At 44.9% G+C, this 19,213-nt stretch overlaps 1 protein-coding gene across 3 annotated transcripts in view; it reads right to left on the bottom strand.

Moving 5' to 3' along the window:
- The window catches only part of atm (ATM serine/threonine kinase), a 42,700-nt gene that overhangs the window by 23,141 nt on the left and 346 nt on the right, over positions 1-19,213 (bottom strand). For all 3 annotated transcript variants that reach the window (XM_036961125.1, XM_036961127.1, XM_036961126.1), the window contains exons 2-26: positions 18,982-19,109; positions 18,772-18,893; positions 17,824-17,969; positions 10,289-10,453; positions 9,656-9,821; positions 9,015-9,253; positions 8,629-8,798; positions 8,299-8,474; positions 7,791-8,162; positions 7,464-7,661; positions 5,606-5,707; positions 5,285-5,498; positions 5,071-5,202; positions 4,855-4,980; positions 4,658-4,747; positions 4,322-4,517; positions 3,877-4,070; positions 3,648-3,730; positions 3,259-3,414; positions 3,085-3,160; positions 2,833-2,963; positions 2,587-2,704; positions 2,331-2,501; positions 1,404-1,567; positions 774-1,017 (exon numbers count right to left, since the gene is read on the bottom strand). In XM_036961125.1, coding sequence (XP_036817020.1) covers positions 774-1,017; positions 1,404-1,567; positions 2,331-2,501; positions 2,587-2,704; positions 2,833-2,963; positions 3,085-3,160; positions 3,259-3,414; positions 3,648-3,730; positions 3,877-4,070; positions 4,322-4,517; positions 4,658-4,747; positions 4,855-4,980; positions 5,071-5,202; positions 5,285-5,498; positions 5,606-5,707; positions 7,464-7,661; positions 7,791-8,162; positions 8,299-8,474; positions 8,629-8,798; positions 9,015-9,253; positions 9,656-9,821; positions 10,289-10,453; positions 17,824-17,969; positions 18,772-18,893; positions 18,982-19,053 — 4,023 coding nt within the window. In that variant the 5' untranslated portion in view covers positions 19,054-19,109. The remainder of the gene's footprint in view (positions 1-773; positions 1,018-1,403; positions 1,568-2,330; positions 2,502-2,586; positions 2,705-2,832; positions 2,964-3,084; positions 3,161-3,258; positions 3,415-3,647; positions 3,731-3,876; positions 4,071-4,321; positions 4,518-4,657; positions 4,748-4,854; positions 4,981-5,070; positions 5,203-5,284; positions 5,499-5,605; positions 5,708-7,463; positions 7,662-7,790; positions 8,163-8,298; positions 8,475-8,628; positions 8,799-9,014; positions 9,254-9,655; positions 9,822-10,288; positions 10,454-17,823; positions 17,970-18,771; positions 18,894-18,981; positions 19,110-19,213) is intronic.

Genomic DNA, 19,213 nt, shown 5'->3' with positions numbered 1-19,213 from the left:
ACATTACCCACCAATGACTGATTGGTCAGCCATCCAGTTGCACACAGAATGTATACATTTATATTTTTTATTCAACATTTCTTAAACTAAGCAAGTCAGTTAAGAACAAATTCTTATGTTCAATGACGGCCTAGGAACAGTGGGTTAACTGCCTTGTTCAGGGGCAGAACGACAGATTTTTTTACTTGTCAGCTTGGGGATTCGATCTAGCAACCTTTCGGTTACTAGTCCAGCACTCTAACCACGCTACCTGCTGCCCCAGAAAGCCAAAGAGTCACTGGAGGACTACATTGGAAAACCGTGACAGATTAGGTGGAAGAAGCAGGAGGCCGTGTGGACAGTGTCAACGTGATGATTGTCCTCTTTGTACAGACGACGGGTGTGCTCCTGTGTAACTTTTCAAATGACTTGTAACTGTTTAAATTATTCCCAAAAGAATGTTTTGTACCGTGTGAAGGTAAAAAAACTGGCTCAACAGAAGTCCTTTACAAAGACAATGTAGTAGTGTAAGAAAGCCCTGTCCTACAATGTTTTATATTTTGCTTGGTTGAAGTTTTGAAGAATCTACAGTCTTTTTCTTCCTTTCTGATAAAAAATTCCACGACAGTTAGCAAACCTGGCACCAGGGTTGGAGTCAATTCCATTTCAACTCAGCCACTTCAGGGGATGAAGTGAAAAGGAATGGATCCCAATCCTGGGTTATACATGATAACATACAGAGTTTTAAGCACATTCAGCTGCAGGCACAGAGACTCCAAGCGTCTCTTCCTCACCGGTTTGCCCAGGCAGTTGCTGTCCTTGAGTAGGTCATAGACCCTGTGGGCCTTCTCTCTCTGCCGGGCCACTTGGGCATCCTGGCCCGACATGGCAAAGTAGGGCAGGATGTTAACCATGATCTTAGGGAAGCAGTTGGCCAGCAGCTTCTTCCAGTCCTTACCCAGGAGGGTGCTGATGGACTTCACCTGCTTAAAGTCATCCAGGAAGACCAGGTGTGGGATAAGGACCTGATAGGAGGAGCTGGGATAAAACAAAAGAAACAACAAATAAATCGATAGATGCATCATTCATTCTTTCCTTCCTTCCTTAAGGTGATCTGACATGATTGAATAGGTGAAAGCAGTATGGTAGAAACTCTACTTTCACCTCAATTCTGTCAGATCAGTAAATTCACAAAAAGTCATTTTATGGACATAAAACGTATGGGATGCGCCAAATTTGAATAGTAACTGAATTAAATAAAGGTGAAATACAAAATTAAATATAACAGGTGCAGAACTTACCGTGAAATGCTTACTTACAAGCCCTTAACCAACAATGCAGTTCAAAAAATAGAGTGAGGAAAATGTTTACTAAATAAACTAAAGTAAAAAATGTCCTGTAGAACGTAAACTAAGCATGTGCACCTGTAGAAGTCCTTGAGAGTGGCGTGGTTGAGCAGAGTGTAAGGGAAGGACTCCAGAGTGTAGCCATGCTGGCCCAGCCACTCTGCCACCAGGTAATCCAGGTGAGAGCTGACAAACCCCTCCACACTCCTGTAGCCCAGAGCTCTGGACACACTGCCCAGGACCTAGAGGGGGTGAGAGACAAACCAGGTTAACATTCAGTCTGTCAATATCATAGCATATTGATACAGTAGTCAGAGAGATACTGTATGTAGTGATGGTGGAAAGCAGTGGTGTAAAGTACTTAAGTAAAAATACTTGAAAGTACTACATAAGTAGTTTTGGGGTATCTGTACTTGACTATTTATATTTGACAACTTTTACTTTATTACATTCCTAAAGAAAACGATGTACTTTTTACTCCATAAATTTTCTCTGTCACCCACAAGTACTCAATACATTTTGAATGCTTAGCAGGACAGGAAAATTGTCTAATTTACACACTTATCAAGAGAACATTCCTGGTCATCCCTACTGCCTCTGATCTGGCGGACTCACTAAACACATGCTTAGTTTGTAAATGATGTCAGTGTTGGAGCATGCCCCTGGATATCCGTAAATAAATAAAAACATGAAAATGATGCCATCTGAATTACTTAATATAAGGAATTTGAAATGATTTCGACTTTTACTTTTGATATTTAAGTATATTTTAGCAATTACATTTACTCAAGTAATATTTTACTGGGTGACTTTCACTTGAATCATTTTCTATTAAGGTATGCTTACTTTTACTCAAGTATGACAATTGTGTACTTTTCCCACCCCTGGTGGAAAGGGAAAGTTACCCACATTCACTATAAAGTGCTTTCAGTTTAAGAAACATGAATACAAAACATAATAATTGATGAGACTGTAAATATGTGTAGCCAAATGATTTTCCCTTACCTTTTTGATGAGTGGCTCCTCTATGTTGTTCTCCTTGTAGGACTGGAAGAGGGCGAAGAGAGACTGTTTCTCACAGACGGGGCTGCAGCACAGCACCACCGACACACTCTTCAGCAGCGTGGCCTTGCGGTTAAAGGTCTCGTCACTCAGGTCTTCAGGAGAGCTGTTCTTCTGTGACACACCAGGGAGAGCAGAGGGATTGTGAGACAGACTGGCCATTACTTCTGTCAGAGTAACGTGTGAAAGACAGGTTTACCTGGAGCCTCATCCCTTCTTGGGCTTTCAGGTAGACGTTCTCAAAGGCTGTCTGCTGGCATTTCAGAGGAAGCATCTTTCTCTTCTCCAAGCTGTCCGGTGTCATCTCCAAAAACAGCCTATGGATGGAAGAGAGCATGCATGGTAGACATGTCAAACATGTAAATATTTACTTTTTAACTTGAGAGATATTAGCCTCTGTGATGGAATTAAGGCTGGAGAGAGTGTTCTGTCGGTAAAAACCAACCTTTCCACTGTCATGGCTGCAAGCATTCGTACATGATGGTGAGAGTCGGACAGGTAGGACGGGAGGATGACGGACACTGGAAGCTCCTCCTCCCTCAGGGTAAGGACCGCCCACTTACAGCAAGGGTCAGCCTGACATAGGGGCAGAGACAGGGAAGTAAATATTTGGTGTTATTACGCTCTACCTAACTAAAGACAGGGTGGCTATCATGGGCAGTTACTATGCTGTGATTTTAAAACATTGTGAGCTCACCTCCAGTAGAGCCAGTAGACAGTGAATTAATGCCACCTTTACAATTGCTGTGCATTTCCCCGTTCTGCCCAAAATGCTAGAAGAGACCATTAAAAAGTTGGAAGTTCAATTCTAGAACAAAGAACCAGAATTATTGTGAAGTCAAAATACAAAAATGGAGACTTTGGTACTGACCAGAATCCAGAGACCACTTGGAGCAGAGCTCCCTGGACGTGTCTCATGTCATTGTGCTGGTCCTGGGTACGGCCCAGACTACGGATAGACGGTAGCAGACCCAGCAGCACTGCAGCACAGACCTCCTGGTCCTGGCGGTACAATGAGCAAAGATCCCTGCAAGCACAAAAAAAGTCCTAATGTCTCCAGCACCTACTGTATAGCATAGTATACTTGACACCTACTGTATAGCATAGTATACTTGACACCTACTGTATAGCATAGTATACTTGACACCTACTGTATAGCATAGTATACTTGACACCTACTGTATAGCATAGTATACTTGACACCTACTGTATAGCATAGTATACTTGACATATGAATCTAGAAACAGAGGCCTTTCTTACGCCAGAGGTCTGAGGAGTGAGTCAAACTCTTCAGCTGCCAGCGATGTGTCCTCAGCAGGTAGTTTCTTCAGAAGGACCAGGTACTGAGGGGGGACAGGAAAATAATGAACTATTAGTATTCCATGTTAGAGATACAAGATCATCATCAGTCGTCATTTCCAACATGATTGGTAGGGAACAACGATTAGCTGTGCAACATTGACCCCACTACACAGTCCTGGTCACTCACCATGTTGAGGTGTAGTGGCTTGGTGCAGTCTATCTGCTCCAGCAGCAGTAGTAACCTGCGGCGAACCTCCACTGGTTTGAAAGAGAGCCCGTGGATAAACTTAGCCGATACACACAGGGACAGGAACTCTAGACTGGCCAAGATGGCTAAATCCTGCTGGGCCAAATGCTCCTCAGCCAGTAGGCTTTTAGCATCTAGGAGAAGATAAGAGTATTTAAATGACCATCTGGTCACCGGTTGATTCCTAGAAATGCATGGAGGACAATGGCTGGTCTGATTATCATCTGCCAAGCCCCTACCTCTGGAAATATATCGTTGATCTGAAAGAATCAGATGGGGTGTACACAATGTCAATAGCTCCACCTCAACCTATATTATCCTGGCATAGCGGCTGACGCTGAGGGGTTAATTTTACATGTGTCATACGAGGGATATTATCACTTGCCAAAACCACACTGGGTGTCATCGGGGTCCACATTCTGTCTGTGAGTCCCCTTAGATGTGCTGGTCTGTGGTCCGTCTCCATCATCAAACAGGTCAATATCCTCCTGCTGGTCAGCCTGTGTCCTCGTCATGTCCCAGTCCTCATCTGTGGTCTCCTCCTCAATCCCCACACTACCTCTCTTACAGGAGCTGTTCAGCTGTGAGTTAGAAACAGAGGCACAGGGTGAGCTTACATAATTCAGATCATTATAGAGTGTTTAAACAGGCCCAAATGAGGGTTATTTAAATGGTCAAAATGATGGTTCATGGGACAGAAAGCAAACTCTCCATGACTCACCAACAGTTTGCATATTTCTGCCAGTTCAGTCAAAAGTCTCGCAGGGAAAATCTTCATGAACAAGTTGCAAGAGACAGAGCTCATACTGTCCTGTGGGAGAGGATATGTGGAAGTCAATGAAAGTACAGATAGAGAGCCAGATTTTAAACACAGATGTTGATGGTGGTGATAACGACGAGGAAGAGTGCTTGTCTTACCTTAACCCCTCTGTTGACACACTGTGTGCACAGCCGCATGACAGACCTGAGTGTGGTCATTGTCCCATCCTCTGCCATCTTCACCTTCACATTAGATATGTACTCACTAAAATCCTGTACCAGTGCCTTCGAAAAGCCAACAGAATATACAATGAATGACATATATGTGGATTTTCTGCAGGCATTAAAGAAATGTTATCAACCCGTTCAGACTACCTTGGCCTTTAGGAAGAGTTGGGAATGGCAGGCTTCTTCCTCAGTCAGGAGACCAGTAGAGACATATCCTGCTAAAACGCCAGTAAGGAGACTTGAACAACGAACCAGGCATTCTGGTGGTGTGGTCTGAGACTGAGGAGAAAACACACACAGTACTTAGTTTGAACATACACCAACTCGCACAACCATGGTTCTAACATAGGCATTCACTCACATCTGGGGAGTAGCAGTTTAGTAGGTGGTCAGCCACAGACAAGAGGCCCTGCTCCAGCTTGTGTTTAAGGCTGGGGACAACAGTGAGCTGGGTGCCGGCTGAGGACACCATCACTTTCACCATGGGATTAGAGGGCATCTCGTCAAAGCTGAACTGCAGGTACATGCTCTCAATCTCACTCAGGGAACCTTTAACTCGCTCTTGCATCACAGCACTTTAGGCAGAGGGAAACATTGAAGGCGGCATGAAATCTATGGAGTTATGTTGACACTGATGACAATATGGTTGAATTTATCGGTTTTAGATAAATATTTCCCTCACCTCTCAAGTCCCTTTGCTCCAAGGAGAAACATAATGCCAGCTCGGGTGTCTTTGAGGGTCAAAGGCACAAGGATTCTGGGGATGAGGTTATGAGGAAAATCCCTGTGAAAAGAGGAATAAGACAAACTCTTATTAGGAATGTGTTAAAACAATTACAGATGTAAAACATTGTACCAAGACAAAATAATCCCACTAGTAAATAACAGCTGGTGCACGATATCTAAGGAAGTCTCAAAGTTTTGCTCGCCTGAGGTAGAGTATCTCATGATAAGCTGTAGACCACACTACCTACCGAGAGAGTTTCCATCTGTATTCTTTGTAGCAGTTTACATACCACCACAGTCAGAGACGGGCACTAAGACAGCATTGAATGAGCTGTATTCCGCCATAAGCAAACAAGAAAACGCTCACCCAGAGGCGGCGCTCCTAGTAGCCGGGGACTTTAACGCAGGGAAAATTAAATCCATTTTACCAAATTTCTATCAGCATGTACAGTGGGGAGAACAAGTATTTGATACACTGCCGATTTTGCAGGATTTCCTACTAACAAAGCATGTAGAGGTCTGTAATGTTTTATCATAGGTACACTTCAACTGTGAGAGATGGAATCTAAAACAAAAATCCAGAAAATCACATTGAATGATTTTTAAGTAATTAATTTGCATTTTATTGCATGACATAAGTATTTGATACATCAGAAAAGCAGAACTTAATATTTGGTACAGAAACCTTTGTTTGCAATTACAGAGATAATACATTTCCTGTAGTTCTTGACCAGGTTTGCACACACTGCAGCAGGGATTTTGGCCCACTCCTCCATACAGACCTTCTCCAGATCCTTCAGGTTTCGGGGCTGTCGCTGGGCAATACGGACTTTCAGCTCCCTCCAAATATTTTATATTGGGTTCAGGTCTGGAGACTGGCTAGGCCACTCCAGGACCTTGAGATGCTTCTTACGGACACACTCCTTAGTTGCCCTGGCTGTGTGTTTTGGGTCGTTGTCATGCTGGAAGACCCAGCCACGACCCATCTTCAATGCTCTTAGTGAGGGAAGGAGGTTGTTGGCCAAGATCTCAGATCAAAGATTTGGCATGGGTCCTCAGATCCTCAAAAGGTTCTACAGCTGCAGCATCGAGAGCATCCTGACTGGTTGCATCACTGCCTGGTAAGGCAACTGCTCGGCCTCCGACCGCAAGGCACTACAGAGGATAGTGTGTACGGCCCAGTACATCACTGGGGCTAAACTTCCTGCCATTCAGGACCTTAATACCAGGCAGTGTCAGAGGAAGGCCAAAAAATTGTCAAAGACTCCAGCCACCCTAGTCATAGACTGTTCTCTATCCAACCACACGGCAAGCGGTACCGGAGTGCCAAGTCTAGGTCCAAGAGGCTTCTAAACAGCTTCTACACCCATGTCATAAGACTCCTGACCATTTAGTCAAATGGCTGCCCAGACTATTTGCATTGCCACCCCCCCCCCCCCCTCTTTACACCAGTGCTAGTCTCTGTTGTCATCTATGCATAGTCACTTTAATAACTCTACCTACATGTATATAGTACCTCAACTAACCGGTGCCCCCGCACATTGTCTCTGTGCTGGTACCCCCCTGTATATAGTCTTACTATTGTTATTTTACTGCTGCTCTTTAATTACTTGTTACTTTTATCTCTTATTCTTAGCTGTATTTTTTTTTAAACTGCATTGTTGGTTAGAGGCTCGTAAGTAAGCATTTCACTAAGGTCTACAGCGGTTGTATTTGGCACGTGACTAATAAAATTTGATTTGATTTAGACAGCACTAGCAGAGAGGTTAAGCGTGAATAAAAATGCGATATGAGCCCAGTGATAAACTGCCCACCTGCAGATGATGGGGTGTGGTCTTGAGCTCTCCTCTGCCTCTTCACTCTGTTCATTCATCAGCAGCCAGCTCATGATGTTCTCCTTGAGGCTGGGTGGCCCGACCCCCTCCACGGCCCCTGCATGGTCCCACCCAGTGCCCAGGCTCTTAAGAACAGGACACTTGAGGAGGGCCTGGGCCAAACACAGAGCAGCAGCACTGCAGACAGAGACAGAGGATGAAATCGTCCTTCAGAGATAAAAACATAAAGCACTATAGTTTGCAAAGAGTAAATGTTGAGGAAGTGACTTTATACGACAAAATCATTCATCAAAGCCAAGGACTCACTCAGAGGGCTTGCAGGCCGAGCCAGAGAAGAGCTTCCAAAGCTCTCTGTCAATGGGAATGAAGGCTCCCTGGAGGATGGTGGACAGCAGGGCCAGACTGAGGGCCTCAGTCTGGGGGGAGCTGACCCCCCGTAGAGCCAGGGCCCAGACACGGCCCCACAGCCTGCCCAGTTCAGCCCTGTAGGATTGGGCCCTCTCTGGGTGTGTGGCCTGGCAGCGAGCCACCTCCCTCAGGCAGCGCAGCACGTAGGGCCCCCTGTCACCCCGCCGCTGCTCCCCCAGCAGCTGGCAAAGGACGGATAGCAGAGGAACCAGCTCCTGGCCAGGCACCATGGAGGGGTACTTAGAGGTCAACACCGATGTGATCTGTAACCTAGATAGGAACATTGTATTGTTGAGTTGGGGGACACAGAGGATATGGAGCTATGAAGAGTTTGATTGTACTAAATATAAGGATATTTGGCAAGTTAATGAGCACTGAACCTTGGTGTGATATTGTCTTTTCTCACCATGGTATGACGTCAAAGTCACTCTGGTGTGGCTGCAGGTGGTCTCGGAGAACCTCCCAGCCCAAGTCAATGCGTCTACGCTTGCTGGGCGTGCCGTGTGGACTGCCTCTCTGGGTGGCTCTGAGGTGGGCCTGAGTCACCTCCAGCATCTGGAAGTTACAATCCTCGCTAAAGAGCTGAGAAACAGTCAAACACCCAAAACATGAAGATGAGACCAACAACACTAAAATCATCTATTTTAATTCTTAAAAACAGGAGAACTATGTCAGATGATGTCAGCACAGCTCAGGTTTTAGTCTTGAACTAAATGAAGGATCTTAGCTTTATCACCTGATGGCAGATTTCTGCAGTCAGCTCCATAAGGTTCTCCTTCACAGCGATATGGCGCGACCCTGTGGCATATTTCCCCCGGCTCCCAATCTGGCTGATCTCACTCACCAGGGCATCATACAGGTTATAGAGTAGACTCTGCCATTTGACCCAGTCCTCAGCGTAGGCTCCTGGAATAGTGAGGGGTGGAATGGTCAAGAAAAGTTGTCAGATGGGCTGTATCAATCATAATCTATAATATAATTCTACTTCAAGGGTTTCCGTGATGAAAACACTTCACACTTGTCTGTTGTTCCACCATTTTTCATCGTTCAACATCAAAACAGATTCATAAAGACAATGGTGTTTTTTCAATTTTCAGTCTGTCCACAAAATTCCAGCCATACCCGTGTCTTGTGTCTTTGATCCTTTAGGATGATGTACACAGAGCTGCAGGTTGAAGAACTCTACTATCTCCTCTTTGAGAGTGGTGCTGGGCCTCATCTGTGTCCACACATAGAGCACAGAGGGCAGGAGCTCCTCACCCAGCCGACACACCCTTATACGGCAGTTCATGGCAGCAGACCTCAAGAAGACGTTCAGAGCAGAGACCAAGTGCTCCACCACTGCCAAGTGTCTCTCCTGCCTGGAGAGAACATATCACATGCAGTGTAATGGATGAAGTCTCTTGACGGTAGGTCTCACTGTAGACCAGAGGAGGCTGGTGGGAGTAGCTATAGGAGGACAGGCTCATTGTAATGGCTGGAATGGACTCAATGGAACAGTATCAAACATATAATGGAAACCACATGTTTGACGCTGTTCCATTTATTCAATTCCAGCCATTACAATGAGCCTGTCCTCCTATAGCTCCTCCCACCAGCCCCCACTGCTGTAGACTCAATTTCTAAGAGTTCCGTTTAGTAGGTTTACACATTAGAAAACTTAAACCTAGTCTCTGAGGCGCATAACTACTGGAAAATGACTGTGGCAAGTAGCAACTCCCTTGCATGATACAGGTCACCTCTCGCAGTTATTGTCATCGTACCTGGCATTGAGCAGTGCTCTGGAGAAGAAGCTGAAGAGTGTATGGCTGAAGCCCTCAGTCTGCAGACAGCAGCCCTGGACTGCAGTGTGGATGATCCTGCTCACAAGCACACGATTTATGGCCTTGGAGGAACCAGTGAAAAGGCCACAATACAGATCCAGCAAATCTAGATGAATATTAGAGAATGAATTGTTTAGAAACTCACAAGAATGAAATCCAAATCTGGACAATACATTGTAATGCTGACCCATGACCTCAATCAAGCATATACATTGTGTTTGTTTGTATTTTCTATTACCAGCTGCAATTACTCCAAAACATCACCAATTACTTCCCCCTAACATTCATAGATTACATTCAACAGGGGTGGCAGGTAGCATAGTGGTTAGTGTTGGGCCAGTAACCGAAAGGTTTGCTTCATCACCAGACGGCAGATTTCTGCAGTTAGCTCAAGGTAAAAAATCTGACAAGGTGAAAATATGTAATTTTGCCCCTGAACAAGGCAGTTACCCACTGTTCCCTGGTCGGTCGTCATTGTAAATAAGAATTTGATCTTAACTGACTTGCCTAGTTACATTAAAAAACAATTAAAGTCTCTGCTGTATTGCGAGAGGAACAATAAAAACCACTGACTGTGCCACTGCTGCTGGGTGATGTCACACCAGTACTTGCGGACAGACAGGATGTTCTTGAGCAGGATGCTGCTGTAGTCCTCCCCATAGGCCGAGCAGCTGAATGAGCTCCGCAGCACCTCCATCACATGATTCAGGAGCTCGCCACAATTCAGCCGAGGCCCTCCTGTAGGGAGAGAAATGGAGGGTTAAAGTACCCAGAGGGACTACAATAAAGTCAGTACGTCCAAAATGGAACTACTTTTCATCAGAGCACTACAGGCCCTGGTCAAACGTAGTGCACTATATAAGGAATAGTGAGCCATTTCAGACACATATTGGTGATTCCCCTTGCCACTTTATTGTTAAGCCAATTGGTTTTAGTTTTGTCTTGCCTCCACCTACTCAACATGGCATCTTATTGGCTGGTTTGTGTGACTTGCTTGAGGGAGGATGTTTAAGTTAGAATCATCCCAGTGAACAAGCACCAAACCAGCATTAGGTTGTTGGTTGCAAAGCACACGTCAAAAGTGATTTTTATACTCCCAAGTGATGATTTGAATGTACCATTTATTTGTACATCACACAAGATTAAGCGTTTTTTGTGCATTTTGTAGTAGAGAATTCCAGCTAGCAACTTACTGTGTCTGGTGTGGGGGTTTTGTGTATTTTGTACAGTTCTTGAGTGCAGATTGAATCGTGCATTGCATGACGTGCAATTTTGTGCTACTTATCAGGTACATTGTTGAAAATATTACATTGTGTATTGTAATCGTTGTATTATTCTGTTAACTACGTTCCCCAGTGAACAAGCACCGTTCTTCTGGATCGGATCATCCTTCGCTGGATTTCCATCTCAGGTTGCCCTTGGAGAATCACGTAAGACTTTGCTAGTGCAGTTTATGGCGATATCGCGTTTCGCCACAAGAGGGTGCTAGTGCGTCATTTTTTGATAACTAAAGTTGGTGATTTCTCTTATTGAGACTTTCTTTATTGATTGGAACTTTCTTTTCACGGATAAACGATAACTTTTGTGTTACTTGTTTATTTGCAATTCTAGTATATATCTGGTATAACTAGGCTGGGTTTTTACCAGTGTAAATGTTACATTTTGAGGTGAGTTTTTATTTATTTTATTTTAAAATGTTTTGCATTTTTGTTTTAGTGTGTTGATTTCCCATTATTAAGATGGGAAGGTGAGGTGTTGGGAGTGGTAGGGGTTTCCTGACATTTAATCTGTCACCATCTGTTGGTAGGGGTTCAGCCAGAATTCTGGTTGCTTCTACAAACATGCCTAAACAGGAGAGTTTTGGAGGTTTTGATGATAGTTTCAACAGGGAAACGAACAAGGATGTGAATGAAAGAGGTTTGCCAAATACAGGGAGCTATGAAATCTCCATGGATTTCACAGCAGACATTGTACAGCAGATTGGTCATTCCATTGGGGAAAACATTTCCTCCTGTTTGGAATCAAAGACAATTGTTGGACATGTTGGGGACAATGTTATGGGGAATGCATGTAGCTCTAGGGTTATGGATGTGTTGGGCCTTAAACCTGGTATTGAAGTCTATCAAGGAGCCGGTGTACTTTAGGGGGGATGGCTCTGAAAAGTGCACAGTGCATGAGTGGCAGGATATGGTCATGGTTTACATGCGTAAGAGGGGCGTATCTGTGGTGGACCAAGCAGATGAGGTTATGCGTAGGCTTATGAGAAGGGCCCGCAATGTTGTTAAAGTGGGCATACGCAGCAATCCCTCTGTTGATTAATATAAAAGGCCCAAGTCCCATCTTGCATGCCCTTCACTGACTTTTATGCCACATTACCACTGACTGATGAACCATTTGACTATTGGCTCAGACTAAACAGGGCTATGGAGGTTGCTGAAGATTGTCTAAAAAAGACACCAGAAAAGTGTTGAAGACACATCTTGTGAGCTCACAGTCATGTTCCTCAGACATTGCCCTAACGCTGAACTGTCGCTTATCTTTAAGTGCAAGCCATTACAGCAGTGGACCGCTGAAGATGTTCATGAGAGGTTGGATGAATACAGAAGGGAGCGGAGGTACTCTCACTTATCTAAGGTGACCCCAGCCATCGTAACAATGAAGTAGGAAGTTGGTGCTGTCAGGCCGCTCACCATGCCTGTCGTGGGGCTCCACATGAAATCACCGAATGCGGTGCCTTCCCCAGACCAGGCTACTCAGGGCTCAGTGCCCAGGGCTCTGAGCCGATGGAATGTACCCTTGCAATGCTGGAGCAGAGGCCACAACAGTCTCACCGTTAGTTTCAAAAAGGGAATAGGAACAAATTGAGGTCTAATGGGACATGTGAAGTGTGCGGGGATGCTGGACATGATACTTTCACTGCAGGGCCAATCACCTCTGCTTGCCACGCACACTCTCAGTGCCACAAGGCCCTGAGCACAGCTGTTGGAGTCCCTACAGTAATCACGGCTCAGCTCACGGAAAACTAGTAGACTTGCATGTAGAAGGGGAGAGTTTTTGGCCTTTCGTAGTCCCCACCAGTGAGAGATGTTGATTTGGAGTCTGTATATAAGTGTTTGTGATGATATGAGACTGAGAATAGTATCATAATGCAGAACTCAGTGACTTTCCCTATATGATGATTTATTCTATGCCAAGGTGTTAATAGGAGGAGAAGTGGAAGTGAGAGCTATGCTTGACAGTGGGTCAATGGCTTGTACCTTGAGCTCTAGGGTCTTACATGAGCTGTTGCGTGCAGGAGTGTTAAACTCCATCATTGAGTACTACAGAGGTAGCTTTGGTTGGTTATGGTGGGACGAAGATGAGGCCTTTGGGAGTATGTGAGCTGGAGATGTACGCCTGTAGTTTTGCTGTGTCTACACTGGTGGTTGAGGGCCAGAGTGATGACCTCATCTTGGGCAGAAATCTCCTAAAGCACTTAATTCGCCACCTGAAGACTAATGGAGATTTCTGGAAGAGGGTTTATACTCCTGTGTGTGACAGGGGTGAGGAGAGCAAGCTAATCAACATGATGGTTATGTGGAGAGATGGAGAGACAGTGAAGTACCTGACAAAGTTGAGACTGAAAGGGGCTGTGACTCTAGAGCCTATGCAGGAACACTTAGTCTTAGGCAGACCACGAAACTCAGAATCTATCAGCTGGCAGTGCTGTTCTCATTGAGCCCAGCAGTTCAAGGTCAACACCAAGGTCAATCCTGGTAGGGAGGATGGTAGATATGTTGCGGGGGGATGGGTGGCTCCCTGTTAAAGTGATAAACCCTTCTCAGAAGACATTGAGACGAAACACCACTTTAGCCAATGTCTTTCCTTACATGGATCTAGAGGACTTTTGACTGTGTGAATGATGATTCACCAGCAGCTTTACAGCACCACGTGCAGAGAATGGCTGACATACTCACTGACTACTAAGATGATTTGACTCTGCCTGATGACGGTTCCAACCGAGTTGATGATACTGACGGACCTGACAGTTCAAACAGTCCTGGGGTCTTACGTGACTTAGGTTTGACTGATATTGACGTTGACTCCTGTCAAGTGTCTTCTGCTGGTAAGAAGAAACTCATCCAGCTCATAACTGAGTACCAGTCCATCTTTTCCAGGCACAAGTTGGATTGTGGAAAAGCTACCGGATGTTTTTATCACAGTCGACTGAGTGGTGAGAAACCCTTTCGGATGCCATATGGATGTCTTTCACCAAATCATTATGAGAAGCTTAAGCAAGCGTTGAATAAGATGGAATAACGTGAAATCATAAGGAAGTCCAGTAGTGAGTTCGGCTCACCCATGTCCTTGTCTGGAAGAAGTCTGGAGACCTGAGACTCTGTGCTGATTTTCATCTGATCAATGCACGCACCATCAAAGATGCCCACCCACTCCCTCACCAGGCTGACTCACTGGCTGCTTTAGGTGGAAATGCCTTTTTCTCGACAATGGCTACTACAATGTGGATGTGCATGAGGATGACCGGAGATTCACAGATTTTACATCGCCATTTGGATTGTACGAATACAACCGCATGCCACATGGGTTATGTAATAGTCCTGCAACCTTTATGAGGATGATACTAAACATCTTTGAGGATCAGAACTTTCTTGGCCTGCTGTGTTACCTTGATGATGTCTTGGTCTATGCGCCCACTGAAGATCTGGCTATACAACGCCTGGAAATGTTTTTTCAGCGTCTCAAGACTCAGAACCTGAAGTTGGCGCCAAAACAGTGTCACTTTATACAGAGGTCTGTGAAGTTTCTGGGGCATATCATTAGTGCGGATGGTGTAGCTACAGACCCTGAGAAGGTGAGGACCATTACAGGAGTGACACAAGCTGTTCTGATGTAAGACGGCACTGACATTGAGGTCATTCATTGGGACAGTGGTGTATTACCAACAGTTCATTGATGGTTGCTCGACCATCACAAAGCCTCTCTTTGGATGGACAACTGGATACAAGGCTCCACGCTGGAAAAAGAAGTGACACTCACATGTCAGGAAGTTGACTGCTGCCGACCGGACAGCAGAATGCAGACAGGCCTTATTACAGCTAAAGCAAGCCTTACTGGACCAGATTTTGTTGGTCCTACCCCAACTTCGACAAACACATTCTACTCTCAGCAACAGCTTAGGCGCTGTGCTGTCCCAGGTACAGGAACAGGAAGCTAAAGCGAAACCTATAGCCTTCGCGAGCAAGACCCTCAGTTATGTGCAGTCAAGGTATCCTGCGCACAGGCTCAAGTTCTGTGACAAGTTCCACCACTGGTTACGGAGTCAGCAATTCGCTGTATTGATGGATAATAATCCCTTGACATACATCCTGACCAAAGCAAAGCTTGATGCTTGTGAACAGAGATGGGTCGCCAAGCTGGCACCGTATGAGTTTGACATCCCTGGGACAAAAATTGTTGTTGCAGATGCTTTGAGCAGAGAGCTCTTCATACGCACTCCATAGACTGACAAGGATTCGGTACGAGACCTTACTGGCTGAAGCTAACGCTGTGCGCACAGACAGAGTGCAAGGTGTGTTTCGCTGGTCCAACCACCCCTTTGACAAAGCCTCTGACACCAACGAGGTGGTTATTAGTTGCCAGGCTACTGTTGACCCCCCCTTCTGGTGCTTTATCAAGACAAGAAGTTGCTGCGGTTCTTCATGGTGATGTGGGCTCACATGTACTGCTGTTGCCACAGCTTCCGCAGGCTGTAATGCCATCAGAGCAGACAAATGTCAATGTCCTGCCACACAATCTACTGATGAGTAAGCAGCGTGATGAGCAGAGTGATCTTCTTTGTGGAGAGGGGGAGACCATCCTGGAGAGACCGTGCCCATGAGTGTTGAGGTTTTGTGTCTTCTCAGAAGTTGGGACAAGTTGACCATGAAGATGGGTGTACTGTATCGTGTTTCGAAGAATGTGGTTACAAAGAGAAACGTATCTGTATGTGGTTCCAGCCTCCATGAAAGCGATGGTGTTGAAGGGTGACCATGATGAAGCTGGCCACCAGTGACAACAGAGAACAGTCTACCTGACAAGACAGAAGTTATTTTGGCATGGCCTGGAGAGGGAGGTAAAGGAATATGTTGTGCTGCAGGAGATGCATCGTGAGCAAGACTCCTGATCCGGAAGTCAGAGCTCCTCTGGAGAGCATAATAACAACTGAGCCTCTAAAACTAGTGTGTGTCGACTTTTGGTCTGCAGAAAATTCTTCAAACAAGTCCCTGGATGTGTTGTTACTGGCCACTTTACAAAGTTGTCTCATTCATTATTGTGTCCGAACCAGTCTGCTAAGTCTGTTGCTTATCGGTTGTGGAACAAGTATTTCTGTGTCTACGGGGTGCCTCGCCGTATACACTCGGATCAAGGAGCCAATTTAGAGCGCTTTAATAGCAGAACTCTTGGCGATTGCAGGTGTTCAGAAGTCTCACACCACGCCGTACCATCCGATGGGGAACGGGTCTTGCGAAAGGATGAATAGGATGTTGGGAAACTTGATCCGGGCCCTGCCAACGAGAGCAAAGCACAGATGGCCTCGGGCGCTGAAGTCCCTTACGTTTGCGTACAAATTGTACGAGACCACAGGCTTTGTCCCTTTACTGTTAATTTTTGGAAGGACACCAAGACTGCCTGTTGATAGTCTTTGGCTCTGTCAGAGAACCCAGAAGTTGTTGGCTATGACCAGTTTGTTCAGCCCTTGAGGAGATATCTGAAAGAAGTCATGAATAAAGTACAGGCATCTGCAGCTAAGCAGTTGAAGAGGCATGTACGACAGAAGAGTCAGAGGAGCACCCGTGGAGATTGGTGATCGAGTGTTGCTGGCTAACAAGGGGGAGCGCGGAAAGCAGAAGCTCGCTGACCTTTGGGAGGATACTGTCTATCTTGTCACTGGATTGAATGCTGACAGTCACACCTTTAATATTCAGAACAGCTCCACTGGACAGGAGAATATGGTATATCGCAACCTGATAATGCCAGTCAACTTTCTTCCTCTTCACCATGCTGCGGTTGATGATGGAACAGATGTCTAGATTAACAGAGTCTGAGGACCGCTTTGTGGTCTCAGTTGCCACGGAACTACCGTGGTGATGAGGATGCTGAGTAGAGAACAAAAGTGTGGATGTTGGAGTTGCCTTCTGAAGGAACAGGTGACCCAAGCTTGGAGGGTGATGTGCGATCCTTGGATGCTCAGGACATTCCACCTTTGGATTCTATGGAAGATGTACTGCAGCTGGAAGATCTGCCTTGATCAGAGAGTCTTCAAGAATCTGACCCAGACCGTAACAGTGTAGTGAGTGAGCTAATTGACCAGTCTGCTTACAATATCCGTACTGACCTACCAAACTCGGACCATTCCTTACCTGATCAGTTACGCACTGACTGTGTTGACAGACCCACTATTGCAACAGTACACAACACTGTCACTCTTTATGCAGTTTAAGGTACTCTGGGTCGTATTAGGTAGGAAGATTATTTATACCAGTGTCAAGACTGACTGAGATTATGAATCAGCAGAAAGTTAGCTCTTGAAGGTTAATATGTGAATACAGAGGGTCAATGGTATTGACATCTTTTATTTGTTTTGACATTGTGACCATGATTAGAGGTTACAAGATGGTAATGTGACGAATATGATAAAGTCTCTTATGGTGGTTTCTTTTATTACGTGGTTGTTTTAAAGTAGTTGAGTGTAATTAACATGTAACAGACATTTTTACCTATGAGGGATTTTGATCAACCACTTTTCACTCTAATTCTCATGGAGAATAGTATAACAACTGGAATATTTAGTGACTGTTTTAAAGCAGGGTCTGCATCTTCGGTATACGCAGCTTTACCTTTTAGTTTCATCTATTAGGTGGTCAAAATATATTTTTTTATATCCATTTTTTGTAAATATTATTAGATCATCACACAAGATGCAGTGTATCAGAATACATCTCCAAGACCTAGTGCTACAAGTTGGAGTCTGTGTCGATTGTACACAACGCAAGAAGAGTACTGTTACATGGACATTAGGCTCTATAGGTCTATGATCTTATCTGGTATATGATTCTCCAAACCCTTACTCTTGTTGGCACAGCGGATGAAGTATTTGACCAGGCTGCTGATCTCCTGCATCTTCTTCTGACGGTTGGCCTGTGTGGTGGCTGACACGTTGGCTTTCCCTGACTGGAGCAGCTCAGTCTCTTTCTGCAGATACTTCTGCAGAAACCTGAAAGAAACAGTGGGAACTCAAAGCGATGGACTTATTCAAAAAAATAGTAGCCTAGCTACACCTTACACGGAATCCAAACCGGCTGTGCGCGTGTGCCATCATGCGCTATCGTGCATAAATATATTTTGTCCCCCTACATCAAACGTGATCACAACACGCAGGTTAAAATATCAAAACAAACACTGAACCAATTACATTAATTTGGACAGGTCGAAAAGCATTAAACATTTATGGCAATTTAGCTAGTTAGCTTGCACTTGCTAGCTATTTTGTCCTATTTAGCTAGCTAGCTGTTGCTAGCTAATTTGTCCTGGGATATAAACATTGAGTTGTTATTTTACCTGAAATGCACAAGGTCTTCTACTCCGACAATTAATCCACACATAAAACGGTCAACCGAATCGTTTCTAGTTATCTCTCCTCGCTTTTCAATCGTTGAACTTATATGGTTATTGGCATCTAAACTTTCATAGTATTACCATGATGACCGGCAAAACAGTTCGTCTTTCAATCACCCACGTGGGTATAACCAATGAGGAGATGGTACCTGCTTCTATAAACCAATGAAGAGATGGGAGAGGCAGGACTTGCAGCGCGATCTGCGTCAGAAATAGAACTGATTTCTATTTTAGCCCTTGGCAAACAGACGCGCGCGAGCAGTGTGGTTGCAATAATTGAATAACATTAATTTCTACATTGATTTTGCAATGCTCACGTCGCGTGCGTGAGCGGTGTGGTCAGCCTATTAGTCCCCAATTAGTGGGAATTGTGTAATACACAGTGTAGGAAGCAATAGTACCTGAAGACTGCATTCCAGGTGAGCTGCTTGGAACTTTTAGCAGCTCTGGTTCCAGAAATGCGATCCAGCTCCTCCACTGTGTCAGGAGACCGGATGAGCTGTCTGAAGCGATCAGCCTCTTTCTGGATACAAGAACAGAATGTTCCGTGTACAGATGTTGAAATAGGCCTATTGATTCAATGCACTGATTTTATGAGTCACATAAATTACCTTTCTCTCCGTTGCTTTGTCATTCTCTAAACCTCTGCAGCAGACAAGCAGCTCGTGAAGGACCAAGCTCATGATGCTCTACGGTCGTGTATCAGGTTCCATCAACAGATTTGGGGGGGCATGCATCTCTAAAAACAAATGATAATGACATGTATGAAGCATGATGTTAATGACAAGTTTGACAAATTAAACAGACATGAAGCATTGATCAAACAAAAGTGTCAACAATTTC

The sequence above is a fragment of the Oncorhynchus mykiss genome, chromosome 24, assembly GCF_013265735.2.
Source record: "Oncorhynchus mykiss isolate Arlee chromosome 24, USDA_OmykA_1.1, whole genome shotgun sequence".
NCBI classification, from domain to species: domain Eukaryota; kingdom Metazoa; phylum Chordata; class Actinopteri; order Salmoniformes; family Salmonidae; genus Oncorhynchus; species Oncorhynchus mykiss.
Note: the sequence above shows the minus strand (reverse complement) of the source record. Positions and strands in the feature narration are given on the sequence as shown.